The sequence below is a fragment of the Ovis aries genome, chromosome 13 (assembly GCF_016772045.2).
Source record: "Ovis aries strain OAR_USU_Benz2616 breed Rambouillet chromosome 13, ARS-UI_Ramb_v3.0, whole genome shotgun sequence".
NCBI lineage: Eukaryota > Metazoa > Chordata > Mammalia > Artiodactyla > Bovidae > Ovis > Ovis aries.
Genome location: NC_056066.1, coordinates 42,494,276 through 42,522,269, shown reverse-complemented (window position 1 = coordinate 42,522,269; position 27,994 = coordinate 42,494,276). Strand labels below are relative to the sequence as shown.

Sequence of the window (27,994 nt, the reverse complement as noted above, 5' to 3'; positions counted from 1 at the left end):
TGATCTCTGCCCTGTGAAGATTCAAAAGGACAGAACTAGCTAAAATCATTCTTTGTCTGTTCTTCCCATATGTAAATTCTTTTTTAAAAATTATGTATTTTAGACTCTTGGTTTTTTTTTTAATTTATTTATTTTGCTTTAATCATTTCAGATAATTAGGGGGAAAGCTGAACAAGAGTCATCAGGTAAACTGGAGACTTCCGATCTTGTGCTTCCTAGCATTGGAAGAACTCAAGCTAATGGACCTTCTATTCCTGGTGAAGATGAAACCTTTGAGCCTCTTGATAACACACAAGTGACCTCTTATAATGATACTGCCCCACAAACCACATTTGCCAAGACTTATGATGAGATCAACAGTCCATCAATGATTTGCCAGAAGTCTGTGTACAGCACTCTTGAGAGCAAAGTTGATATTTTTCATGCACAAAAGGAAACAGAAGCAGATGCTCTGCAGGGCCTTACCCAGTATAGCAGCCCCATAAACAAAGAATGTCAGCCATTGTTGGAGGGGAAGGGTGATACGGGGTACGTGATGATTAATCTGGAACCAGTTACACTCACTTTGGAAAAAAGTGCCTACGTGCCAGTACAGACAGAAGCTGTCAGCAGAGCTGACAAACCTACAGCCTTTAACATGGAGTTGACTAAACAGGTGTCACCTGCTGCAAGCCTTAGACATCCTGTATCCACATTTGAAAAGTCACAGATGCAGGGCCTTGGGGAAGACCCCTCGCTGGCAGTGTCAGGACAAAAGGGCACTCAGTACCTCCATGCCTCCTCAGTGCATAGAGAGACACTTGCTGAAGAAACATATTCCTTACAGAAGGGACAGGCTGCGACAGGCTCACCTTCACCATCTGATAATCCCATGGTAATAGAAGCATTACCATTGGCTAAAAGTTCAAATTACTTGTTACCCAGAGAAGAAATGAAACTCTCTCAAGAATTCCTTCTCCCAACACAGAATCTCTTGAGCATCTCTTCGGAAGAAATAATAGAGCCGTCCCAGGTTGAAGTAGTCCCATTGTCAGCCTCTGCCCCCTTGGGAAAAAAGGATTCCCTTAACTGCATCGCATCAATAAGGAATACTCTGTGTGGCTCTTCAGAACTAAAGAAGGACAAGAGTGGTCTGAACAGTGAAAATATTAGTTTTAAACCATTTAATTCCACATTTACCAAAGAAGCAGGCCTGTCTGTGAATAGAGAGGAGGTCAGCCTCAAGGTATCAGAGGAGGATTCCAACCTTGACCTCACTCTCACCCTATCACCACCCATGAGTCTTAGGGAAGAAGCGCCCACTGGTGAAGTGGAGCAACCGCAGGAGGCCTCGCTTCCCTGCGTAGACCTTCAGGAGATGGCAGAGGAAATACTCATGTCCAAAGAGGTTACTTTCACAGAAAACAGAGACGTGAACTCTGCTGCTAACACGTCTGTGAAACCAGCAGAAAACAAGGAGGGAAAAGGTGATCATTTACAGACAGTGGCTTTCATACTTTCTAAAGAAACATGTACCCGGCAGGTTGCGGAGGAAGTTCACCTTGCCTCTGACTTCCCATTCGGTTCCTTGATTGAAGAAGTGTCACCCGCTTCCAGCCCTGGCCCCCAGGCACCAGTGGAAGAAGCACCACCAACTCAGGCCACATCTCCACGTGGTCTGAAACACCGTGACACACTTGGTGAGAAAAGCACCAGGCTCTGTGAGGTCGAATCAGGAGATTTGGCCGAAACAGAAAAGGAAAGTTCTCTTGTTACTGCCACCCATCCAGTGGAACAAGATAACTCAGCTCAGGTACAGCAGATGCAGCTTTCTGCTGAAACACCTCTACAATTACAGAACCACGCAGGAAGAAAAGGTAGATTCTTAATCCTTCCTGGTGACGTCACTGAGGAAACTGGCCCAAGTAAATGTGGGGAGGGCTTCTCTCTCTCAGGAAAGGGGCCAGATTTCGATGCCACAGTAACCCAGCCTGCCTGCGGTGTCACGTACGGAGATTCTCTTGAAAACCTGGTATCATCAGGATACCCACTGCAGCCCACGGGTGTGGAGATCTGCAGCCCCCACTCACATCATCGTGTCCTGGAGACCAGTGAGCCTTTCAGTCCTGCAGAGATCCCTGAAAACAAGTCTTCTGCTGACATGTTTGTTTCTACAGCCACACCAGGTGCTGTGGTGACCAGCACTCAGAGCCTTCCTGAAGATGTTTTGAGCAGTAATGTGAAAACACAGGAATGCTGTTACATCCTGGTTAAGTCCTTGCGCTCCGACCCAGTTGCTGGAGCTGAGGGTGTGCAGACCCACGGGCACCCAGAGCTCCCCAAGCCTGCACTCCCCTCAGGCGGGGCTACCACAGCAAACAGCACAGGCCCCAGCGACACAGGGACAGGGTTCCCGACACAGGAAGTCCCGGTTGTCAGAATGACCCACCTGCTCAACAGTGAGGATAGTGGAGCCGAGTTACAGGGAAGAGCCGCGGATCCAGGAGGTGCTGGCCCCCAGCTGCTCACCACCTCTCCACAAGGCAGACAGGAGTCAGCCTGTCTGCTGCAGGAGGGGTCACCGTGTGCAGTATGGGATCTGCTCCATGGCGGACTTCTCCCCACGTACCTGCAGGCTGATGCTCACCCAGGTACTGCAGCCCACGGCGAGAGTGCCAGTCCAGAGCCCTCTGTGTCCGTTGCTCCCCGATCTGGTGCACCTCCTGTTGGTGGGGTCTCTGAAGAGCAGCTGCAAGGTGTGAGTACGGGCGAAGCAGGCACAGGTGGAGGCAAGGGTGTGGGCGTGATCTCTGACATCTACTATGAACCCCTTTCTGGAGACTCAGATCAGGACTCTGTGGGTGAGTATGGACACCCCAGATACAACACAGAAGAGTCCCGTGCTTCACAATATGGCCACACCGGGAAAAGAGAAGGTGCATCCAAAGACAGTTATGATGCTTTCCTGAGCCTGAACACCAGTGATGACCATGACTGGGGCTACGCGAGCCAGGTTCCAGGGCTGGAGACCAGCGTTCCTCCCAGAAGTTGGCTGGGTGGACTGAAGAAGGAAGCTACGTGTGTGCCCTGTTACGTCCAAATCCGAGATGTCTGTGGGGTCCCCAGGAGCTACGCCAACTTCACCGTGACCAGAGAGCTCAGAGACACACCAAGAACCCTGCACGGCTTGAGGCGGCGCCCCAGCAGCACGGTCCCGTGTGGCTTGCTCAGCTCCTGGGTGGACACCTGGCAGGGAACAGATGACCTCACCCAGAACACTTTAGACCTGGAGCACCTGCGTTTTGCACACAAACTGAAACAAATTGTGAAGATGGGAGCCGCTCGGCATTCTGCCCTTTTGCCTGGTGCCTTTCCAAAGGAGCCTCCACCCCAGGTCACCACCGGGGCTTTTCCTGGGACCCCAATGCCCACATGCCCGGGGCTGCCTCCCACCTCCCGAAGCAGGAGTCCTCTTGTGGTGACAGTCGTGCATCAGATGCCCAACCATGTGGACCGCTCCTCCTCCTGGAAGAAGGGGTGTGGCCATGGTAGAAATCACCTCACAAACTCAGACCAGAATCAGACCGCCTCCTTCCACCTCCACAAGCTGAAATACAACAGTACATTGAAAGACTCACGCAACGACATTGCTGTCATTCTCAGTGAGTATGCCGAGTTCAACAAGGTGATGCTGAGCAGCCGCCAGTTGGTCCAGGACACGGAGCCACCTGTGGCTTTGGGAGCGGCCATGCCCAGTGAACTGTGTGTCTGCAGCCCACAGCCCGCCTCCTACGAGGACCTGGTGGCCGACCTGTGCTCCAGCCTGCGCGTCAAGCTGGAGCGAGTGGTGAGGGAGGCGTGTTCCAGCACCTTCCTCTTCCACCTCGTAGAGACTGAAGACAAGTCCTTCTTTGTAAGAACAAAGGTAAGGTGCCAGATTTTTCCTTCAGTTTTTATTACTTTGATTGCAGGTCCAAGTTTTTGGGTTTTTTTTTTAGTAATACAGCATTCTCAGCTTCAGAAAGCAGCCACGATGTGGTATTATACCTTCTCAGCTCAGTCTTTCCCTGTCCCCAGTGCCACTACAGAGCAGGGTAAGGTCCTATGTGCCTGCCTCCTGGGGGTCCTCCCCGTGTCGCCCTGGTCACTGAGCACCTCCAGGCCTGAGGCTCCCCAAAGGGTAGAGAGTAGAGAGGGCCTCCCAAAGTGTAGTGGTCACCATCGGGTCAAAGGATCATACAGCAGCACTGAGACGACCACCCTAGGCCCCTGGAAGGCGCTGAGGAGTGCTTCTGAAAGAGCAGCCGTGCTTTAGAGAGCATTTCTCCACCGCCCGGAGGGTGGCTAAGGGAGGAAGGGCAGCCTCATGAAGCTCCCCAGGTGGCTGAGCCAGAGACGGTCTCCTGGGAGACGCTGATGGCTCCAATTTCGTATCATTTAAATATGATTTCTAAGTATTTATTTTTCCCAAATTTGTGAAATCTGATCTTCTGTGTAACTGGTATTTTTCCCCACCAAGGCTCCTTTTGCTGTCCATGGTTTTTCACAGATGGCTGCCAGATGTGGTCTCCTCCACCCCCATCATTGCTCCCATTTCACGCCATTTTGGGAAACAGTTTTGTTGAAAAAAATACAGCATGAAAGGGCCTTCAGTCTTTTTTGGAAGGTGCTTCGCCTCCAAAAGTAATCTGTAAATAATTTTTTTTAACCTTGAATTAGAGTTGATTTTCTTTGGCTCAGTGCATAGCCGTACCTTGACATGTGCTGACATGAGTCAGGGCCAAGTCCCTGTTCTGCCACAGTGAGCAGAACACTTGCTTTCTTCTTGCTTCCCTCTCAAAAGCAGCAGTGCAAGATCTTGGTTCTTATGTCCTCAGCAGAGCAAAAGTGATGCTGGTTTCCATACAGGAGCAACCAGAAGGATGTTAGTTTATTTATAGCTGGAGTACTTGTAGATAACACAGGTTTCAACAGTGACTATATTGTTTCATGGTAATATTTTGTCACATGACCACTATTTACAACAGAAAATAACAAATTGTGTGTTCCTCAAATGAGCAAGTGGACACCTTGTAAAATACATTGAGAATAAAGTGTAATCAGGAGCAGTGTTTGTAGCTCAGAAAGCTCTCCTGGAAGATTCGTCTGTTCCAGAGCGCCCAATGGGGTGTCAAGCCCCGTTTACTCATGAAGTGATGAACGATATTAGATACTTAGATATTTTAGTGAGCTCTTTATTAAAAGAAATTTCGTCTGTAGGAGTATTTTTGAAAATACATCGCCATACATTTTTCATTTTACTTTTAGATTTTTATTGGTGTATAGTTGATTTACCTGGGGAGGGCATGGCAACCCATTCCAGTTATCCTTGCCTGGAGAATCCCATGAACAGGAGAGCCTGGCAGGCTACAGTCCATTGGGTCACAAAGAGTCGGACACAACTGAGTGATTTAGCACGTGGTTGATTTACAGTGTTGTATTAGCATCACCATACATTTTGAATGAAGAATTGAAAGTCAAAATTCAGGTTGCCTTGAGAGCCAAGGGAGACTGACCAAAGTAACACCTTATTTTTATAAAAGAAATAACAAATGATGGACAGTGTTACTGGCAATCCTCCAGATCGGAACAGCATCAAAATCAGAGGACAAGCTTGAGGAACTTAACTACACGAGCTTATCCTCTCAACAAAGCTTACTGCAGGGCCATTCTGTGGGATACAGCCATGCCCCTCACCCCTGGTAACCAGGCCCAGTATAACCCCAGCACGTGCCACATCCCAGAGCCTACACTGTCCAACTGTCTGCCAGCTTCTCCATCATCCGCCCTCGCTAGTGATACTCAGAGCAGTGCACAGGCATCAGGGCTGGTCAAAGTCCTGGAAAAACTGAGGCGGCAGTTTTAAAGTAAATATCTTCATCCTCAGGGTGACTCCCTTCAGAGGGAGTATGGGTGTTTGATGTTTCTGAAGAATCAGCCTTTGATATGGACATAAAAGATTCATTATAAAGTGCTCATCTAGTAGTAAAGACAAACTTATATGCCTTATTAGGACATAATTTAGTAAATAAGATGTGCTTTCTTATATATCTTCTGTCAGCAGTTTTATAACAGTTCTGTGCAAGTATCCTTTCTTAAACAATAGCTATCTGTAAATCTTCCAGAATATCCTAAGGAAAGGAGGCCACACAGAAATCGAACCTCAGCATTTCTGTCAAGTATTTCACAGAGAGAAAGGTGCACTCTTAGTCATCATCAGAAATGAAGATATAGCATCCCACCTGCATCAGGTAAGTTTGGAGATCACCTTCTTACAGAGAAACTTATTCCGAACATTTTTTATGTTGTTCTGAAATTAGCCTCATCACTGCCTTTTTATTTAGGGGAGAGGTTAAAACCTGATACCGTTGAATCTAAGTGGGAAGATAATGGGTTTGAGATACCGTGCTGGTGATACTCATGTTGTCATTAAGGTATTGATCTGCAAATTATGTCTTCGAGTTAAGAATATCTTCACAGTAACTAAGGGAGAACATCAATGAAGAGACCGATTTTCCACCTAAAATACAAATCTGCACCTCTGGATATCTAACAGAAACAAGTCTTGCTTTAAAAGGACTTGTGAAAATTTTAACTCTTTGTTACCATGGTTACCTATTAACTGAATAAAAGTAATTGTGCCAGGTCAAGCCCCTTTTGGGGACAAGCACAGTCCTGCATCAGGACAGAGTAACTGAACCCACAGCAGACTGCACTGAGCTGGAGACGGTGGTGAGCCTGCCACCTGATACACGTCCCAAACCTCAGGTGTCCCAAACTCCATCCCCCACCTCTGGAGTTGAGACCACTGTGTAATTAACGGGTCAGTCAGGGTTAAAGGTTTTTCCAGCTGTTCTTGAGTCCGGATGCCCTTTAAAAGTGACAGAAGTGACCCCATGAGCCTGTCTTCACTGGGAACCTCTTATGTTACAGATTCCTTCTCTGCTGAAGCTGAAGCACTTTCCCAGGGTCGTCTTTGCTGGAGTTGACAGCCCTGAAGACGTCCTCAATGACACCTACCAAGAGCTTTTTCAGACAGGAGGCTTTGTGGTATCAGATGACAAACTACTAGAGACTTTAACATTAGGTTGGTCTCTTATTTTCCTTTCTTACATAGTCAAATCAGTTTCTCCTTGCCCAGTGACCCAAATATTTCAGCAAATAGAAATTATCAACTTAAACATCAGTCACCATATACTGAGGGCTTAATTTCTGCCATATGCTGTGCTAAGCACTGTGCTCTTCACATCTTTTGCATTAACCAGTCACCTCCCCCACCAGACCACTCAGTAATGCAGCTAAACTATTCATACGCATTAGATTGTTATATTCAATTTCTCCCTTTGGCAAATCGTCAGCTACATATTTGTTTAGAATCAGCCCTCTTTCCTCCATTTCCGTTGCCATCAACGCGCCCATCAATACCAGAGAAATCTAAAAACCGCTACTCAGTCTGTTCAGTCACCTGCTTGAACATTCATATCTGCTTTCTCTCAGAGCAGTGACCGACACAGAAGGATGTCAGAGCACAGGGCAGCACTTTATATACAGTCCAAGTCTGTAGCTCCGATGCCACATGAGAAATACGGATACCACTTCTGCACTGAACTTTAACTTGTATCATGAATGTTGCAGATATTTATAGAGTCTGTGTTAAGCCTGCTGCAGCAGAACCCACTTCTCCACGTCCATGGTCTGTATGACTGCAGCGCTGCCTCCACTCACTCCTCCCTACGGGAGCATGAGTGGGCAGGGCTGGGTTGAGAAGCCCACCCTGCAAAAGAGGGGGCAGTGATGGTGAACACACAAGCACGGGGCCTTATTTCTCACAGGTAATCACTCGGCTTTGACGACCCAGCAATCCTAAAACGCATCTTCTCTTGTTAAACTTGTTCTATCTCTAGTTCAACTGAAGGAAATTGTCAAAATCCTAGAGAAACTAAATGAAAATGGAAGATGGAAGTGGTTGCTTCACTACAGGGAAAATAAAAAGCTAAAGGAAGATGTGAGGTAAGACCTTCATGGAAGGTGAGGCTTGGGAACCCCCAAGTTCACCTGGAAGTGCTCCCTGAGCTCTAGACCACCATCAGTCAAGTGCTGCCCCAAGGTCATGAACTTACCTAAGATCTTAAAGGGAAATGGCTGAGCACAGAGGCTGGGGAAAGGTGTGTACTTAGGAGAGGAACCAACGGAGCAGACCTGAGAGCCAGCATTGCCAGGGAGGGGCAGAGCCCTCACAGGGCTTCATTACCAGAGCACTTCAGAGGGGAGGTGAGGAAGGTTCAAGATCAAGAGTAAGTAGAGACCAGATGAAAGGGGAAGGAGTATGACTGACTATAGTGAAGATAAAAAGTCTAGGAATAAAACTGAAAATTAAGATACAGGAAAATAAAATCTTTCACAAACTTAGACTAATCTAAATTTAACATTATATTTTTCAGAGTGGATTCAATTGCACATAAAAAGAACTTAATATTGAAATCGTATCAGAGTGCAAACATCATTGAGCTGCTTCACTATCACCAGTGTGACTCTCGACCATCAACCAAAACTGAGCATCTGAAATGTCTGGTGAACCTGCAGGTTCAGCACATCCACGCCAGGTTTGCCGTCTTCCTGACAGGTAATTCACAGCCTTGCTGCTGCTGCTGCTAAGTTGCTTCAGTTGTGTCCAAGTCTGTGCAACCCCATAGACTGCAGCCCACAAGGCTCCCCAGTCCCTGGGATTCTCCAGGCAAGAACACTGGAGTGGGTTGCCATTTCCTTCTACAATGCATGAAAGTGAAAAGTGAAAGTGAAGTCACTCAGTCGTGTCTCTTAGTGACCCCTTGGACTTCAGCCCACCAGGCTCCTCCGTCCATGGGATTTTCCAGGCAAGAGTACTGAGGTGGGGTGCCATTGCCTTCTCCAAATTCATAGCCTTAGTGCTGCCTGATTGTCATCAGCCAGGAAATGGCCTTCCACCTGGACATACAGGAAATGGCAGCCTGAACATACAAGGCTGGGGCGAGTAGAGCAGATTTTATTTCCTTAAAGGTCTGTTAAATGAAACCATCTACGGTTTTAAGGAATGAAGGCCCATCAATGGTTTCAGCACCCCATCCCCGAGGCAGCTGACCCCAAAGTTTCCAATCTTGTTCTTCATTTGACACAGGCTCCTTCTTTCCCTCATATGTAATGTAGTTTTAGAAGGTAATAATGTAGTAATAAAAGGTGTATACACGTTTTAAAAGCTGTATACAAATAAATGAATTGTTCACCAAAAGTTATTTTTCTTTTTGCAGAAAAGCCTGTGGTCTCCAGAGAAGTCTTTGAAAATAGTGGCATCCTTGTGACAGATGTAAATGACTTTATTGAAAATATACAGAAAGTAGCAGCTCCATTTCGGAGTAGCTACTGGTAAGAACACTTCCCAAACACTCCCATGTGACCTGGAATTGACAGGGGTAGATACCGACATCTGTGTCTATGAGAAACCAGTTGCTCAGAAATTGTTTTGTATGTTACACATCATGCTATAGATTTAAAGTGTTTATTTAGGGGTGGAATTGCTGCTGGTTTGGCATAAAGGGGACTTTCTCAAGTATCATTAATGAATAACTACTTTCTGAATGATAAACGTTTTCACTTGCAGAGAGAAGACAATGTCACCTAGACTCCTGGGTATTTTCCCCAGTAGATATCATCCTACTTACACAACAGTTATCAATTTTGTACTTATCCAGGTGGCTCAACTGCAGCTTACCTAGACATCGACGATGCCAACAATAAATTAGTATTTTCCCTTTTCTTTGAAAATCTTTGAGATCTCAAATCAGTGTTTTGCAACCTGGGGAAATGTTTTCCTTCATGTTTTACACATTGCTAGAATGACTTTGTTCACAGCAGCACTGTACTTATTCATTAGCTTTGGACTGCAGTGTTCAATATTTTCATTTTGAACAATGTTTTCAGAGCTATTAATTGAACTTAATATTAAAAATAAGAATTTTACAAGTATATTGAATTGTAGCAAAAAGTACACCTATTTTAACCAGTAGCTCTGTTTTTGCATGTTAGGGTCAAAAATGCATCTGTAATGCATGTGACAGTCTGTTTTAAAGGTTTTGCCACATAGAATCTTAAGTGGTTATACTTCCTGTTTTCATGCTACACTACATGAAATTAGTTTTTTCCTAAATGGTACAAATTTATGAACCGTCATTTTTCACTTACTCAGTTTATGTAAATACTGCACTACAAAATCAGTCCTGAGGAAGAAATAATCATTTATTTATGTTAAAAATAATTTCTACAATAATCTTTAAAACTCAAAACCAAGCAAAAAACATTTGTATGATACATAGTATCTATTTGGAACAAAGATTTTTGTAACTAATTTTTTTTTTTAAATAAAGACAACTAAAAATCATTCAACTAAAAATCATTCAACTGCTTCTGCAACGACTTTATGGTAGAAATTAAATGTGTTAGGGAAGATTTATAGCGGTTTAAAGTTTTCAGTCCACTTAGAATAAGCACTTCCAGAGAAATGCTCCCACTTACCTCACTGTAGCCTCACTCCTTTGGCCTCGTCCTCACAGACCTGCCTGGTGCTCCCCTATCCCAGGTGTAGCTGGCCAGAGCAGCAGGGGACAGCTCAGGACCACCCCCCACCCCCAGGCTGGCCTTCTTGGGGTCACAATAGGCCTGTCCCTCAGGAAGACATTTACCTGCTTCATATCCTGCCCCTACTGAACCCAACCTGCTAATAAATTCACTTGTCTTCCTAGGAGGAGGAATAGAGTTTACCCTAGCCCTTACTTAGAAAACCAACCAGTTAATGTTTACCCCAGGAACAAGAACCTAGTAAGAGAACCATAGCTGAATTAGGCACCCTGAATTAATCAGAAATCACTACAGAAAAGGAGAGCATGTGGCTGACACACCTGCCACCTGCCCAGCGTGGCACCTGCCCTGCCACCTCCTCTGCTGAAGACGGAGACTGGCCAGCAGGCGCCTGCCAAGCCATCTGTCCTGTGACTGAGGGCTGAGCCACGCCGAGAGGGTGGGCACACTAGGCTGAGCTGCAGTACAGACTCTGCCCTTGGCAACCCTGTACCCACTGGCCTGGCACCGACATTTTATTGTTCAATAAATATGCTGAATGCAGAACACGAAGACACGCTGGTGCTCTCTTGTCTTGTCATTAGGCCAGCAGGCACCTCTGCTGCATTAACAGTTCGGTGTGAATTACTGTGTGACAAGTGGGTGGCCTGTGGGAATTTTAGATAACTCTCTTTAGAAAGGGCAGAGGTTTCAACTGGGATGATCGGGGATGTCATCCAGGGAGGTGCATACCATGTGCAGAACAAGCCCCCCAAAAGTGGGCAGTATGAGACTGAGCTAAAGTAACCACCTGGGTAATCTAAGTTGTTATTACCCTAAATCCTTTAACAGAGCAGAGCACCTACCTTAGTCTATGTCCTTCAGACTCATCTGTAATAATCAACACTCAGACCGAGAGAATAGTCACAATGTCCTCATTCCTCTGATATGGTAACAGCATAAAGTGAGGCTTGAACTATCCAGGGGAAAGGGGGTACCATTAAAACTATGTGCAGCTATAATCTGAAATAAATGGAAATATTAAAGCACCTACTCCACTTGGCAGGGTCCTCTACTCTCTCATGACAAGAGTCTGTTTCTAAACCACTACTTGGGATTCCTAGGAGGGTCTAATAAACATTGTGTCAGGACGTAATTCAGGGTCTACTCACAGTGCAGCCTGATGGTGGTGCTCCACCGTCCACGAGGGGTCTTCAGCGCTCACCCTCACATCTGATTCCAGCTCTAGTGAAGGAGATGAGCAGCTTGTCAGGCCAGTGCAGTACTCACTAGCTCTGAGTTGTCAGGACACAAAAGACGAACAAGAGGGAGCTGGTTTCCAGAGTTGGGCTTTATTTGCAGTACAGAAATCATTTGGAGACATCACTGGAGCAGAGGTTCTGTCAAATCAATACTGTGCTGCAGCTTGGTCCGTTGAAGAAGCCACATCTGGGATACAGAAGAAGCTCCTACGTTTACCTGCTTTATGATGGGTTTCTTTCCCCTCTGCGCTCATCAGTTTTAATAGGTTAAAACACCGCACACAGGCTTCCTCCAAAAGACTATCCAAGTCTGGAGTTTGGTTAGAACTGGAGGCCCATGTAAACCAAGCTTGTGGCTGGGCTGGGTGGGCACTGTCCTGACACATGACGTGAACAGAAAGGGGTGGGGAGGAGTAAGGGACGCTGTCCCCAGTTACAGACATTCAGTTCTGAACCTCCTCACCGTCAAGAAGACAAGATGGCACGCAAGCTGCACTGACCCAGCTCTTGAACAGCGGAAGCTCATAACTGCAAAGGCTACACTGATTAAAAGATACAAATACTGTATCAAGTTCTCTGTATCAGTATCACAAGGTTTTAAAACTGATCCTTCACTAGGAAACACAAGCCAATATTGGTTAAATTGAACAGAACGTGGGAACCCACCAATTCGGAAGAGCCACTCCATGAAAACAAGTTAATACATGATATTAGAAAGGGGAGGAATATTTACTGGTACAGTGCTCTGCAATCTCTCAGTTTTGATTACAAAAGCAGGCCTTACAATACTGATTTCATACAATATGCATCATTTGCCAAATTTTAAGTTTGTCCTAATTAGATGATAACATGTACTGCTGTTAGTCTTCCCCATAGATGTCATTTTTCTTGCGCTTCATTTCCTCAAAGTCAAACTCGGATCCCATCATCCTCTTATAGATGTCCTTAATGTCATCACAGGTCGTCTCAAAGTGAGTTGTCGCATCATAGGTACGGGATATAAAGATCTGGAAATGAAAATCACAAAGACTTGAAACTTATCTGGTGACATCACCCAATGAAGCTTGGTAATTACCTTTTTCAGACAGCCACTCACCTGGCTTTCTGTTCCCAGGTCTTTTGGTACAAGGAGGTCACTGATGCTAACGAATCTGGAGGGGAGAGAGAACTCAGTCAGCAAGGGAGCTGACATGCCCCTCACTGCTGGGCCTGATACTCCAAGCCCAGGCAAGGAGGTTGGGAAGAGCCGACGGCTGCACTCACTGTTCTCAAGGGTTCAGTTCACCACGGAGCCAGTCGGTCCCGGGTCTGAGCTGGCATAAACAAACCCAGCACTTACTTCTGCTCAATTGGTTCCAGGAGCTCCAGGGCTGGTCTGATTTCCTTCTCAGGCTCCTTGGTCTCCACCGTTGTGCTGGCGATGGCAATGTACTTGCCTTGTGCGGCCACATTGTGTGCAGAGGAGATCATGCAGACATAGATATCTGGAAGCAAGCAAAGCCACTACTGCCAGGCCCTGTGGACATGGGGCCGAGGTGCGCACTCGGTTTCACCCCAACTTCAGCGAGCTGTGAGTTAACGTTACTTGGAACAGACTATCTTCTGAGACAAGTTCTATATGGAGGCAAACACGGTCAGTCGTACATAGGGGATGGAAATATTCAGCCACTTTGAGCCTACTGGAGATGAAGGAAGGGGTCACATGGCAGTGAGTAGTGGACGTGGACATGAGTCTGCCCAGCTACCACAGCTAACTGTGGAAACCTGTCTCTCATCCCTGAGTCCTGCACTTAGAAAGGTTCTGACTAGCCAAGGTGGGGTTTAACTACTGATTTCTCATTTTTTTTAAGCAATAAAAATTGCAAACAGCATAAGCTACTCTTATGTTGACATAAGCTCATAATAATTCCACACTTGTCTGTGTAACACTAAAGTAACTACATAATTTCCAATACAGAAAACAATTACTAGGCTCCCCTTACTCTTTGTTTTCTTATTTATTCTTTTGGCTGTGCTCAGCCTTCTCAGAGGCTTCACTTGTTTCTGAGCATGGGCTCAGTTGCTCTGCAGTATGTGGAATATTCCCAGACCAGGGATCAAACCCATGCCCCTGTACTGGCAGGGGGATTCTTAACCAATGAACCACCACCAGGGAAGGCCTCACCTTGACAGACCCTGAGATCTACTGGGAACCCTTGAGAGATTACTTTAGTCAAAGTCCCTTTGTTTCAGTAATAACCTTCTGTGATTTGATTTCTTATATGGAAAATACATAGTTGGCCATTTAAAGGTTAATAGTTCCTTTTAAGTTGAAGTTTATATAAATAAAACCTTCAGGGCTCTAACTGAAAGGAAGATGGGAAATGCTACTTAGATGAAAACCAATGGTTAAAGCAAACAGATGCAGAATTATGATTTCAGAGCTAAGTTGTGATCTTAATCAGAGAAATCCAAGTTGTTTTCTAGCACACTGCTAAAGGCAAACGCAAGTATAGATATTGACAAATCATGACATAATAGTACTATGTGCTGTCATCAGCCTAAAAGTTACAGTGAAACCAGGTCAACTAATAAGCATAAACTCCCACAAGCATACAATGTTCAGACGAGACACAGTGCACTCATAGGGTCCAGCTCTCGGTTCTAGAGGAGGGAAGGGAGGCCCCAAGAGGTGCGTCGAAGTCAAGGCAGGGCTCCTGGCCTAACGTGTCCATTTCAAAGTTATGGTCTAGGAGTTCTATGAGCTAAAACCCATCACATTTTCCATGTGTAAACTAAAGTTTCTTCACTCTAATAGAATAGATAAAAACTGCAATTTATGCAGACGTTGCCTGACCTCTGTAACGTACCTGACTTCCGGTTGACTTGGTTCTGTGGAATAATGATCTGGCAGGAGTTGGCGTCGTTGGTGTTTTTGATGGGGTGGCTGAGGATACAGATGACTCTGATCACCTGGCCCACTTTTTCTACTCGATCTTTCACATAGCTGGGATCACAGATGAGCTGCTTACAGCGAGCAATCTGCAACAAAACATTGAAGACTTTCTAATACTCAGTGTTCATCACAATGTTTTTAGAAGGTATAATGATGCCACTGTTCCCTGAACATCACCTGTTATCTTCATCAAGTTAACCACAGATAATTAGTGAATTAGAGATAACTATTAAAACTAGCTTTGCCAACAATCCCTGTAAGTTCTCCTGGAGCAAATCTATGAATTTTAAATCTTATTCAAATAGATAAAATGTGTTGCATGGTGTTTAGACATATAAGCTTTAGAACTGGGCAGAAGAGGGCTCACGTACTGCTAGAATTAAATGAAACTGTTCAAGAAATGTCATTATATGTGAATGGACCCAGTGAGAAATAAACGCTTATGGTACAAACAAACCATAATCACTCTAAGTCTGTACTTCCCAAGTAAAATTTAAGTTGCAAGATAATTTATGTATTATTATAGTTTTCCTCTTTATATCAAAGCACTGAAATGTCCTAAGAGGAAGCAGTTGCCTAAAACAAAGAAGAATGAATAAAAAGAACCTTGAGTTATCAGATTAAAATATTCACCCCTATTTCCTAAACATCTATTATGTGTATGCTAAAAGCACAAGATAGTTACAAAAGATCTACAACAATAAAGGGTCAGAGGGTCAACTAGTGAGTGTAGATTAAGGTCTGAATCCATGGAATACAATCAGGAATGCCAAAAAAAAATTTTTTTAACATATGAGGTTTTTTTTTTTTAATAGTTCTATTTGTAAAAGTTGATGGTTCATGAAATATGGTCTGGTTTGCAGATCAACAGCAATGGCACCCCCTGAGAACTTGGAAGAAAACGAAAACCCACCACAGAACAACTGAAAAAAAAAAAGTACTTTAACGAAATTAACAATTTATATTCAAATTTGAGAAACACTGTTCAAAACTCCTGGCCAGTTCCATGGCTAAACCCCAAATAATAAATGTTCATAGTAATTATTATTGACATTATTAATTGTATGAATAATAAAAAAACGGTATTGGCCAAGCCCCATTTCAACCAATAAATTGTACGTGGAACAAATAAAGCTAAATTTAAATGAAATTTGGGAGATAGGCACCAACCCACAGCATATAAATGAAACTTACCATTTAGAGTGCGTTCGTAATTTCTGTTTTAGTATTAAGCAACAATCAACACAATAGAAAAAAAAATTTTTTTAAACAAAAGCACACCTGTAACTAGTTTTCGGTCGTTATGAACACCCAGTTACCATAAAGAAAACATATGTGGTCTGAAATCCGGGCTCAATGTCCACACCAAGTTAAGTACTTACTAGACAATAAAGTTTTCTTTACAAGAATATCATTTTTTTAAGTTGTAAAAGGTTCTTACCTCTCCTTCAGATTTTACACCAATCACCTTTCCATTCTGCATAATGATTTCTTCAATTGGTTTATTCAGCATGTAGGTACCTCCATAAATAGCACTTAGCCTAGGGAAAAAGAAGTATTTACAATTAGTAATTTATAACTGCTAAACTACTAGTCTCCTTTCTTAGACTTTCATGAATAGTAGGCAACATTCGTTCAATTTCGTTCCAAAAGGCATTAGTTTAAGTCATTAAAGCATCAATTCTAAAACAGTCAAAACCATGTAAATGATGTCTTACTTTCTGTTATGAAAATAGTCAAAAAAAAAAAAAAACACCCACACTGACCAGTAACAAGAGAACAGCTTTGTAAGTCTATTCTTCTTGCATATAAATAAAACTGAACAACAAAACCAATCAGGAAGCACTGGATACTGACTAAAAACAGGCAGAAACTAGGTAAGAGACTTGAAAGGAAGCAGCTGCATGAGATCTTCATGTGGTCTGTATGGCTCTTCCCCTGAAAGAACCAACCTCCCAGTCCACAGGCTTACTGATTTAAGTTGCCATAGACAGAACGTGGCCTGCATGAGGAGATAAAAATTGTGGGGGAAAAAAATCTTCCAAAATGGGAAACAGCCAAATTACAAAATCTCTTCAAATCCTTAAGTAACTCCAGAAATGCTTATACACATGAGAGACTCCCAAGGAATCCATAAAAGCAACAACTGAAAAGCAAAAAGACCTGAGCAAAGACCACAGGCCTTAAGAATAAATGAGTTTGATAACGCCATATTAGAGGAACTTGGTACATTTCGTGCACTTTCCAATGACAACACGAAAGGACCACACCTAACTATGCTAGGACTAAGGATTCAGCCAGACAAAAGATCCCCCCACCAACAAAGTATAAAATCAAGCCTCCAGCGGAGCCTCCAGCCCCACCGGGCTGGGGTCGAGCTGGCCCGGACACCCCTCCCCGCCCGCCGCGGCCATGGTGGACGAGCGGAAGGACGGATCCTATGGAACACCGCAGAAGTATGACCCCGCCTTCAAAGGACCCATTTACAACAGAGGCTGCACAGATATCATTTGCTGTGTCTTCCTCTTTCTGGCTATCGTGGGTTATGTAGCTGTAGGCATCATAGCTTGGACCCATGGAGACCCTCGAAAGGTGATCTACCCCACTGACAGCCGAGGCCAATTCTGCGGGCAGAAGGGCACGAAAAATGAGAACAAACCCTTCCTGTTTTATTTCAGCATCATGAAGTGTGCTAGCCCCCTGGTCCTGCTGGAATTCCAGTGTCCCACCCCCCAGATTTGTGTGGAGAAATGTCCCAGCCGTTACCTCACCTACCTGAATGCTCATGCATCTGAGGACTTTGAGTACTACAAGCAGTACTGTTTACCTGGCTTCCAGAAAAACAAGGGTGTGGCTGAAGTCCTTCGAGATGGAGACTGCCCCGCTGTCCTCATTCCCAGCAAACCCTTTGCCCAGCGATGTTTCCCGGCTGTCCATGCCCACAAGGGGGTCCTCATGGTGGGCAACGAGACGACCTACGAGGATGGGCATGGCTCTCGGAAAAACATCACGGAGCTGGTGGAAGGCGCCAAGAAGGCCAGTGGAGTCCTGGAGGACCGGCAGCTGGCCATGAGGATATTTGAAGATTACACAGTCTCCTGGTACTGGATTATCATAGGCCTGATTATCGCCATGGTGCTGAGCTTCCTGTTCATCATCCTGCTCCGATTCTTGGCTGGCATTATGGTCTGGGTGATGATCGTCATGGTGATCTTGGTCCTAGGCTACGGAATACTGCATTGCTACATGGAATATGCTCGGCTGCATGGTGAGGCCGGCTCTGACATCTCCCTGGTGGACCTTGGCTTCTAGACAGACTTCCGTGTGTACCTGCACTTGCGGCAGACCTGGGTGGCCTTCATGATCATTCTGAGCATCACTGAGGTTATTATCATCTTGCTGCTCATCTTTCTACGGAAGAGAATTCTCACTGCCATCGCACTCATCAAAGAAGCCAGCAGGGCTGTGGGATACGTGATGTGCTCCTTGCTGTACCCACTGGTCACCTTCTTCCTGCTGTGCCTTTGCATCGCCTACTGGGCTAGCACCGCTATCTTCCTGTCCACTTCCAATGAAGCTGTCTATAAGATCTTCAATGACACCAGCTGCCCAGTTGCTGGGAAAACCTGCAACCCCGAGACCTTCCCCTCCTCCAATGAATCCCGAATGTGTCCTGGAGCCCACTGCCAGTTCGCCTTCTATGGTGGTGAATCGACCTACCACCGGGCCCTGTTGGGCCTGCAGATCTTCAACATCTTTATGTTCTTCTGGCTGGCCAACTTCGTGCTGGCACTGGGCCAAGTCACACTAGCCGGGGCGTTTGCCTCCTACTACTGGGCCATGAACAAGCCGGATGATTTGCCTGCCTTCCCGCTCTTCTCTGCCTTTGGCCGGGCGCTCAGGTATCACACAGGCTCCCTGGCCTTTGGCTCCCTCCTTCTGGCCGTCGTGCAGGTCATCCGAGTGATGCTGGAGTACTTGGATCAGCGCTTGAAAGCGGCAGAGAACAAGTTTGCAAAGTTCCTCATGAGCTGTCTCAAATGCTGCTTTTGGTGTCTAGAGAAATTCATCAAATTCCTCAACAGAAATGCCTACATCATGATTGCCATCTATGGCACCAACTTCTGCACCTCAGCCAGAAACGCCTTCTTCCTGCTCATGAGAAACATCATCAGGGTGGCTGTCCTGGATAAAGTCACCGACTCCCTCTTCCTGTTGGGCAAACTTCTGATAGTCGGTAGTGTGGGGATCCTGGCTTTCTTCTTCTTCACTCACCGAATCAGGATCGTGCAGGACACAGCACCACCCCTCCATTATTACTGGGTCCCTATAGTGACGGTGGTCATCGGCTCCTACCTGATCGCCCATGGCTTCTTCAGTGTCTACGGCATGTGCGTGGACACACTTTTCCTCTGTTTCTTGGAGGACTTGGAGAGGAAAGATGGGACGCCCGAGAGGCCTTACTTCATGTCTCTCACCCTCAAGATCTTGAACAAGACCAACAAGAGGCAGGCGGAGGCCTAGAGGCCCTGCCCCCACCCTCCCTGGAACTTTCGTGATGTGTGCTGGGCAGCTGGGTCAGAACCCTCAGCCCATCGGGCTGACCTGAAGTCCTATCACTGCCGCCCCCTTCCTGCCCCACCCATCATCCAGTTACCACCAGGGAACCTGCAGGATTTGGGGCATCACCTCCCTATGCCAAGGGCCAGTCGCAGTTTTCTGGGCACCTCCCCCCCTCACTATTTCACCCCCCACCAGCCAGGATGAGAATCCAGGTGGGGCTTCTTATTATCCAACATGTGGGGCCTCTGTGGGCTGCCCTGTGGTTCCTGCCCCCTCTTACGACAGGACAGTATTTGTGTCTGCAACAGCGGTGGCTGCAACAAGGCCACTGTAACCTGCATCTGCTCTGGCCAGGATGCCAGAACCCTTTCTCCAGGCTGAACAACTGGCTACTGGCCACTGCAGGCATTTCTTTATTTTTAAACCTGGACATGCATTAAAGGGTCTCTTAGCTTTTTCTCTGTCTTCACGGCTGAGATGGGGCCGCTAAAGAATGCTTATGTCCCCTCCTTGGGTGTTGCTGTGTGTACCCAGGTAGGGGTGTCTCCTGGCCAGGGAGGCAGCAGCTGGGGTGTCGATGGGGTGGAGAAGAGGGAGGTAGGTTGTGGGGGCAGGGAGGCTGGGGGTAGGCTGGTGGGGAGGAGGTTGGTAATAGCGGCAAAAATGGAAACTGGCTGGCTGGCTGAGTCGGGCCGAATTTCCCCTTTTCTCTGCCACTTATTGACACACCTCTCTTTGTAAGAGACATAAGAAACTGAATCCACCCAAGGGATGATTTCGAAGAAAGGGGGGATGGGGGTAGATGCCTTGGGCAAATGGGCACCCCCCACCCCCAGTCTCCTCGCTTTGAGGATCTTTTGCCAAATGTGTTGAATTCAGGGGAACTGGTGTACCCGTTCTCCCTTCGCCATATCTCAAGGCCCCCCATATCGATATGTGATCTGGAGAAGCCCCAACCTGGGGTTTCTGTCTCCTGTGCCTACCTGCCCCCCTCCCCCATTCTGTCCACACACCCCTATGTGTAACTGCATTCCAACCACTAATAAAGTGCCTATTGTACAGTGGAAAAAAAAAAAAATCAAGCCTCCAAAAGTTCAAGATGAATGGTCAATAATTTAACTGCAAACTCAAAACAAAATCACTCAATCGCAGAAAGAATCCAGCATCTCTACAATGTATACCAATCAGTATGTGCAATATGCATGGTATAAAATATAATTTTATATAAAGATTACTAAATGCAGGGAAAAAAGAAAAGCGATCAAAACAGATGCCCAAATTACTGATGTTAAAACATGCGGGGAGTTAAATGCAGCTACTATAAAAATGTACAGAACAAATATGCTTGTTCAAAGATCTATGCTCAAAAATATTACATATTCATGAGTCAAAATTAACAAACAGAAAACCTCACCATAAAAATGAAAACTATATTTTAAACATGGGAATTCTAGATCTATTGAAAAAACTTAAAAAAATTTTAAAACTCACTGAATGTGATTAACAGCTAATCGGAAATAACAAAATGTGCACAACAAATGAACACATCACAAAATTTCACAAAACAAGCTCATGAAAAGGTGATCAACATCAGTCCTCAGAAAATGCAAATTAAAATTATAAAAAGATAGCATTTCACACCTGCTGGAAAAGACTGACAATAGTGAATGCTGGCAGGGGTGTGGAGCAACCGAAACTCTCACACCGCTAAGTGTAAGCAGAATGCTACGACCCCTCTGGAAAGTTGTTAAGCAATGTCTCATCAGATGAAACATACACATGCCATTCTCGACCAGCAGCTCCACACCTGGACATGGATGTACCCAGAAGAAGTGGCAACTCAGCTCCATACACACTGTTACACAGAAGTTCATAGTAGTTTCATTCGTAACACCCCAGAACTTTTTGAAAGCTACTTAGATGTCCATCGACAGGACAGTGTGACATATTCACACAATTCACATAGTGGAATACTACTCAGTATTTTTTAAACAACTACCAGCACATGCATCAATACGGATGAATCTCAAAAATACTGTTAAGCAAAAGTGAGCACATATTCCTTTCATATAAACTAAAAGGAGACAAAAGTGATCCTTGGTGATAAAAATTACAAATGCAGCTGTTACAGTGGGGGTTGGGTGACTGTGCGGAGATGCAGCTCAGGATCAGAGGGGTTTCAGGACAAGGTTAAAGATGGGCTCTCACCGTGCAAATCCCTGTGGCAGTTCTCCAAGGCCGTAGAGTGGATAAAGGTATGGGCTTTTGCCGTATCTTGCCAAAGACTCGCTGTAAAGTTTAATCCTATTAATGGTTTCACAACATGGCTGATCTAAATAGCTAGACAAAAGGAAATGAACGTTAGAAAGCACTCTGGCTTGCATTCTTCTGCTCAATTTAAAATCGTTTTCTGAAAGGATTTCAATTCCACACTTCCATATTTTACTTATAAGGCTCTAACACGAAACTGAAGTTAGAAACTTCTTTTTCACAGTATAACATAGCTATGTATTTGTTTTGTTAGAATTTCCACTCTGCAGAATTGGGAAATTCAGTGACAATTTCAAGAAAAAATATAAATCTAAAAACCAGAAGACTTACTCATCAGTTCTGTAAAGTGCCAGGGCATGACCAGTAAAATCTATAACATCTTGGCCCAAGTCAAATTTCTTATACACCTCTCGCATTGATGTCTTCTTAGGATCAATGCCCTCAAAAGTTCGAGGATCGTTCTCATCAAAGTTGGCGACATATACCAGGAATTTTCTGAATCGACGTTTTTCAAACAGCCCCATTAGGCCTAAAAAAGAATTTTTCAAAAAGACACACTCGCAACAGGACACTGAGGAAAAGTAAGTGTGAGAACAAAGTCTAAATATCCCATGTTTCTATCTTAGGCTCTTACAATGCAATGTGCAATTTAAAATACAGGAGTTTTAAAATAAATGAAATTTCTTTCTTAACCATTTCTTTAAAATAAACTGACAGTTTCGTAACACTTTGAAATACACTGTCGTAATTATTTAGTCCCTAAACTGTGTCCGACTCTTCTGTGACCCCACTGACTGTAGCCCCCGGGCTCCTCTGTCCATGGGATTCTTCAGGAAAGAATACTGGAGTGGGTAGCCATTTCCTCCTCCAAGGAATCTTCCCGACCCAGGGATAGAACTACAGTCTCCTACACTGGTGGGTGGATTCTTTACCACTGAGACAACCGGGCTTCCCATAAATAAAACAGATCAGCTATTAAGTCTTCAATTCTACAATACAATTACAAGTAATTATGACCCATAATTAATTAAATATAACAAGTTTAATTATATTAGGTACAAATACAACTTTGAAAAACTATTACTCATGAAGGCATCTATCTGAATGTTCTTTCCACAACTCTGATCTGTACTCCAACTGCCTAAAATTCGAAATGCTGATTTTTTTTCTTTTTCTGCATGCTAAGATACACTCTGGCATTAAATGGAAAAGCAGCTTAGATACCAAGAACAAAGAGACCGCAAAGAAATTTAGATGCTGGTCATGCTTCCAGTCCTAGATAGATAGGCAGTTCACTGCTTTTTACACTAAAAAAGAGGTGAGGAGAAAGCTATGAACCACCATATAAGAAGCCCTCAGCTCTTCCTACCAGTCAGGATTCCCACTGTTGTGAACAGCTGGTAGAAAGACAAGGTTAAAACAGAAGAAAGTTTTCTGGGTCCCTCTCCTGCTGCCCCTTTCTTAAACCATACAGCTACTTTAAAAACAACTGGAGCTTTACATAAAAATTCTTAACCATTTCTTTTATACCCACTGACAGTTGAATATTTTGATACTTTAAACATTTTCCCCCCCAAGACAGCAGTTGAAATCAACAAAACTGAAAATTAAAATGATCATGAGACGATTCATGACACCTGACTACATTTAACCTTTTTAATCAATACTTACGTAACTTAGCTTTTAAATTTAAAAAAATGGACAGAATGCATACACAGTAAAAAGCATAAGGCGAAAAAGCAATATTCTATTATGCTACTTAAGACACTAGTATAGCCGTCAGGGGAAGGCATGAGAGCCAAAGAAAACACAAGTCACCACGCCAACGCACTTACAACTCAGGAGTCACTCTGGTGGACGTGTCTGTTGGAACCTAGAGCTCTTACCAATAGCTAAGACCGCACAGCGTCTTTTAAAGTAAAAATGAAAATCTACTGTGTTTCCTTCAGTTCCCCATTCTTTTCTTTTCTCTTCTTTCCTCTTGATTCCTCTCCCCGCCTCCTCCAAGCCTTGAGCCCGACAGGAGCCTCTCCCAACACAAGGGAGCCTCTCTAAGCTGCTCCTCCAGTCCTTCTGTCAGAACCAAATCCCTGTGTGATCACCAACATCTGAGAGACCTGAGGCTCTGAAAAGGTCGTAATTTAAAAGGTTCATGTACTATTTTCTACATAATTTTTATAATAGCTACTTCTATATGACGACGCCTTCGCTGGTCACCCTATTTAAAACAGCAGTCCCTCCCACACCCCCTCCTTTCATCTCCACCACCATCTGATATGCTTTTATATCTGATTATATCACCAGCTGAAATGCTTTTCCTTTCATGCACAGCCAGCCTGCCACTAATGGAAGCACAAACAGGAAAAGCACTTCTGTTTACTTTTTTCTCCTCTGCTGCACCCGCCCTACCCCAGACCTTCTTAGACGGGTACCTGCCGTATAACAAGCGCCCAGTAAATATCCACTCCAACTAATTAATGTCCAATGGGAGTGAATATAAAAGAAGCTGACGTTCATATACTGGACACACAATATATAAAGGAAATACTCAAATTATATGATAAAGGGACTACAAAAACTCTTTTTCACAATTAGTCCATTGAGTTGCGCCTTCACTTCATTTCAAATGGCTTTACCTTCTTTCATGCACTTGCACATTGAGATTTAATTACCGAAACAGACACCTATGTCAAGACAAAAGCTACAAAAATCTAGAGCAGTTTCAGTAAAAGAAAAGGAAAAAGCATTCCAATTAACAGGTGTAAGATTTGACAAGAGAATTAAAAAATGAAGAAGAATGAATGTCACAGGAAAAGCAGAGACACAGCACGCGATGCAGCGTTCCAATGGTGGACCTCAATAGCCTCACCCCAGGTTGCAGCTGGCCCCGCAGCAGGCGTACCTCCTACCACCAAGAGCTCCCGGTCACTTGGCTCTGTGCTGTCGAAGGTGCCCCCAACAAACACATGCCTCACAGAAGAACACTGAGAACAAGCAAGCTAAAGATTCAACTGAGGACACAAGGTTTTGCTGGGCACATTTCAAAGCTATTCAGGAAAATATCTCAAACTTTTCTAAGTATCTGTGTTCAACATTACTATAGAGGCCAAATATCTTTCTTGTTTACTTGACTAAAGTAACATTTGACCAATGAACAAATACTTATTGGAACCTTGAGGTTTTAGTTGGCATCATGACCTACCACAAAATCAACATTATATACAGCTCCTTAAAAACCCAACAAAAACTCAGGCTTCTTGTTGTTCAGTCGCTCAGTCCTAACTCTGCAACCCCAGGGACTACAGCCTGCGAGACTCCTCATCCTCCATTATCTCCACTTAGGCTATGTTAACAGAAATATACTGGCCAAAGAAAGTAAAAGTTCCACTGAAACTGAGTCGGCATACAACATTTGAAGCGTCAGGTCTGGTCTGGCTCAATTCTATCATATATATGGTAATCTTGGCAAGTCAGAATTTTCAAAGAAAAGTGACAAGAGACCTAGACAACATATTATATCAGAAACCACCACAGGCACTGAAAATGGGCAGCACAGAGAAAAAAGAGAATTCGAGGTTGTGTGCCAGTCATTAAAGTATCTGAGAAGCTACATATTTACACACTACATGGACCTTCCTGGTGGCTCAGATGGTAAAGAATCTGCCTGCAATGTGGGAGACCCAGGTTCAATCCCTGGATCAAGATCCCCTGGAGAAGGGCATGGCTACTCCAGTATTCTGGCCTGGAGAACTCCATGGACAGAGGAGTCTGGCATGCTACAGTTCATGGGGTCGTACAGTCCATGGAGTGCAACAGAGGAAAAAAGAATCAGAGGCTGAGTGGCAGCTGTTAAAATATCTGAGAAGCTATATATTTACATACTACATAGTTTAGTGGTTAAGTGTGGGGTTCTTGAGTCAGACAAATGTGGCTTCAAACTAGTTCTCACTAGTCATGAGCTATGAGATTCATGGGTTCTTTCATACCTGTATACCTCAGTGTTTGCTCATGTATATGCCAAGAACAGCACATCTCAGAGGGCTGTCGTGAATAACTGTGCACAAATGCCTGTACATAATGTTAGCTATTATTAAAGTATAAAACAATGGGTTTATCTTTCTCTTGAACTTCCCACCCTCTACACATTTCCTATCCTGTTTATTCATTCTGTCTTGAACTGTCCTACCTGTCATTCCACCTTCAAAATCCTATCCATCAATACAAACAGTTGACAATAAGGCAGCGATTTAGCAAAAATTTATAATAATGTATGTTAAAACAGGTAAATCCTACTTATACATTAAACCTCAATAAATCTAACCTTAAAAATATATAGATTAAATACATTTGCTTATTTTTGTAAAAATAAACATGAGGATAAATCAGAAATAAGTAAAAATGACCACCTAACAAAGTGGAAAGAATGGAATGGCAAAGGTAAGAACAAGACCCTAAATATATCTTTTAATATAACTTTGACTTTCAAGTCATGTAACTGTTTTACATATTTGAAAATATTAATTCAAAAGGGAAAAATAAAACTCAAAAGGTTAAATCCTTCAACTTTTTTTAAATTAAGGAGGTGGTTGAAGCTATTACTATGGGTTAAGAGCTCAAGAGAGCGTACAACTTTTAAATAAAAAAACTGTACCACAAACAGTGTTTAGAAGAATTTTCAAACTCTTGGACTCTGATTTCTATGAGGACACTTTATTTACATCAGATGCGCGTCACTGACAAGACTGACCTCTAACCCAGGCTCACAGCAAGGACTCCGGCCACTCAAGCAGTAGCAGCTCCTGCCTCACCACCTGTCACGCCCAACCCAGCCCCTACCCTTAGTGCTAGTTTCTGCTTTCTAGCTATAATGTCTTTCAACACTTTAGGCCCAATATCTTCTCCCCTAATAGTAAGAAGTAAATAAATGGAGTTAGAGGAACTGCCAAAAAATTTCCTGAAGAATTAACTGGCACTTTTCCTGTTCTCCAAAAGCAAACCTTTCCCTCCTCTGAACTCCTAGAGCACTTAGAAAATTTATCTGCCCTTCAGTGATACACATTGATCCTTCCTCAAACTGTTCATTCCTCATGGCAACAAAATCACCTTTAAAGGAAGGAAGGTCTTTTCTAGGGGTGTTTGCTATTTAATAAGACTCAGAACAGAAGATGTTAACTAGGAGCCTTTCAAGAGCCAGTAGAGGAAGTGATCTGGGGCAAGAAATAAAATCACTCCATCCTCATTGGCAACTCCTAGGAACAGAGATGCTGGAGAATGGGCACAGTACCAGGGACCAGACATGGCCCCAGGACAGCAAGTGGGACAGAGGCACTGGCAGTCAGCGCAGACGGCGATCAGCTCACGGGCTCTGCAGCAGCCCACCAGGGTCCCCGTGCCTTCATGCCTCTCACTTCCTACGTCATTTCAGGCCTGAGGTTTCTCACCTATAAACTGGAAACCCTACCTCACGAAGGCTTCGAAAATCAGTAAGAATGGGAAGCGTCTCCCACAGAGCCTAGCACATGGGAAACACTCCATGAGACAGCAATGCATATGAATTATTCATCGGAAGAGAGACGCTAGACCCAAGGACGCCCAGCTTCACCAGCAACAGGCTCAGAGATAAAAGCTCACCAGGCTTCAGAGGGGGAGGCGCTTTTGAACATCTTGTTTACGGACATATTGTCAACTGCCAAGAATAACGTCTGGCACAAAACAGACATCCAATGACTATGCTGACTGGGTGAGTGGGGGCATGGCCAATGCAGGGGACTTTGAATTTTATCCCTAAGATCCCTTTCCATTATAAAGTTTTAATATCTGTGAATATGAAATTACTTACTAGATGCCAGGGCTTCTGCTTCAGTGGAAGGTACCTTGTAGATCTTTCCTCCCTTATAAACAAAGCTCCCTTCAGTCACTTTGAAATCCAGATAGCGAGTGACCTCTGTAAAAAGTAGCATCTTAACCAGCTGACCTGTAGGAGTCACATAATTCAAACTGTTATTTACATCTTACTACTTTCAAAAGTTAACAGAAAGAAAAGTAGTTTACTGATACTAATGGCTTTCCAATTTTTTCTTCACATCATCCATTAGCTCCTACAAAAGTCCCCAAAGCCATTTCTAATAGGAAAGTCAGAATGCAGACCTACTGTTTGGCAAAGTTAGCCTTTTTTTCAAATGTTACAACTTCAAGGTGAATAACTTTATCAACCTGCTTTTGTAACAATTACAGAATAATTATTAGAAGTATGAGGTTTAGAATTACAGTACTATTACAAATAGGTCTGGGTTTCTTTAAGGTTCCTACTGCATATTAAAGAGAGGCAACTCAGGCAAAGTTTTCCAGGAATTTGTGT

The 27,994-nt window shown here is 44.2% G+C and overlaps 3 protein-coding genes across 24 annotated transcripts in view; 2 read left to right on the top strand and 1 right to left on the bottom strand.

The window, feature by feature from the left end:
* The window catches only part of TASOR2 (transcription activation suppressor family member 2), a 69,235-nt gene extending 58,057 nt beyond the window's left edge, over positions 1–11,178 (top strand). For 10 of the 22 annotated variants that reach the window (XM_060397536.1, XM_042229659.1, XM_042229667.1 and 7 more), the window contains 6 exons: positions 152–3,904; positions 6,144–6,269; positions 6,952–7,105; positions 7,923–8,028; positions 8,460–8,641; positions 9,303–11,178. In XM_060397536.1, coding sequence (XP_060253519.1) covers positions 152–3,904; positions 6,144–6,269; positions 6,952–7,105; positions 7,923–8,028; positions 8,460–8,641; positions 9,303–9,421 — 4,440 coding nt within the window. In that variant the 3' untranslated portion in view covers positions 9,422–11,178. The remainder of the gene's footprint in view (positions 1–151; positions 3,905–6,143; positions 6,270–6,951; positions 7,106–7,922; positions 8,029–8,459; positions 8,642–9,302) is intronic. The other 12 variants (XM_060397541.1, XM_060397538.1, XM_060397540.1 and 9 more) reach the window with 2 other exon arrangements.
* A 1,549-nt stretch (positions 11,179–12,727) lies between these two features.
* GDI2 (GDP dissociation inhibitor 2) overlaps positions 12,728–27,994 on the bottom strand; it is a 30,443-nt gene continuing 15,176 nt past the window's right edge. Inside the window, 8 exon segments of the mRNA NM_001161865.1 lie at positions 12,728–12,874; positions 12,964–13,018; positions 13,207–13,351; positions 14,717–14,888; positions 16,244–16,343; positions 21,574–21,705; positions 21,967–22,165; positions 27,476–27,610. Of these exon segments, the coding sequence (NP_001155337.1) occupies positions 12,728–12,874; positions 12,964–13,018; positions 13,207–13,351; positions 14,717–14,888; positions 16,244–16,343; positions 21,574–21,705; positions 21,967–22,165; positions 27,476–27,610 (1,085 nt within the window).
* On the top strand, positions 17,147–20,424 carry LOC101105348 (choline transporter-like protein 2). Its single transcript, XM_027976784.3, has one exon. The coding sequence runs from the start codon at positions 18,163–18,165 to the stop codon at positions 19,324–19,326; it is 1,164 nt and encodes a 387-aa protein (XP_027832585.2). The 5' UTR covers positions 17,147–18,162; the 3' UTR covers positions 19,327–20,424.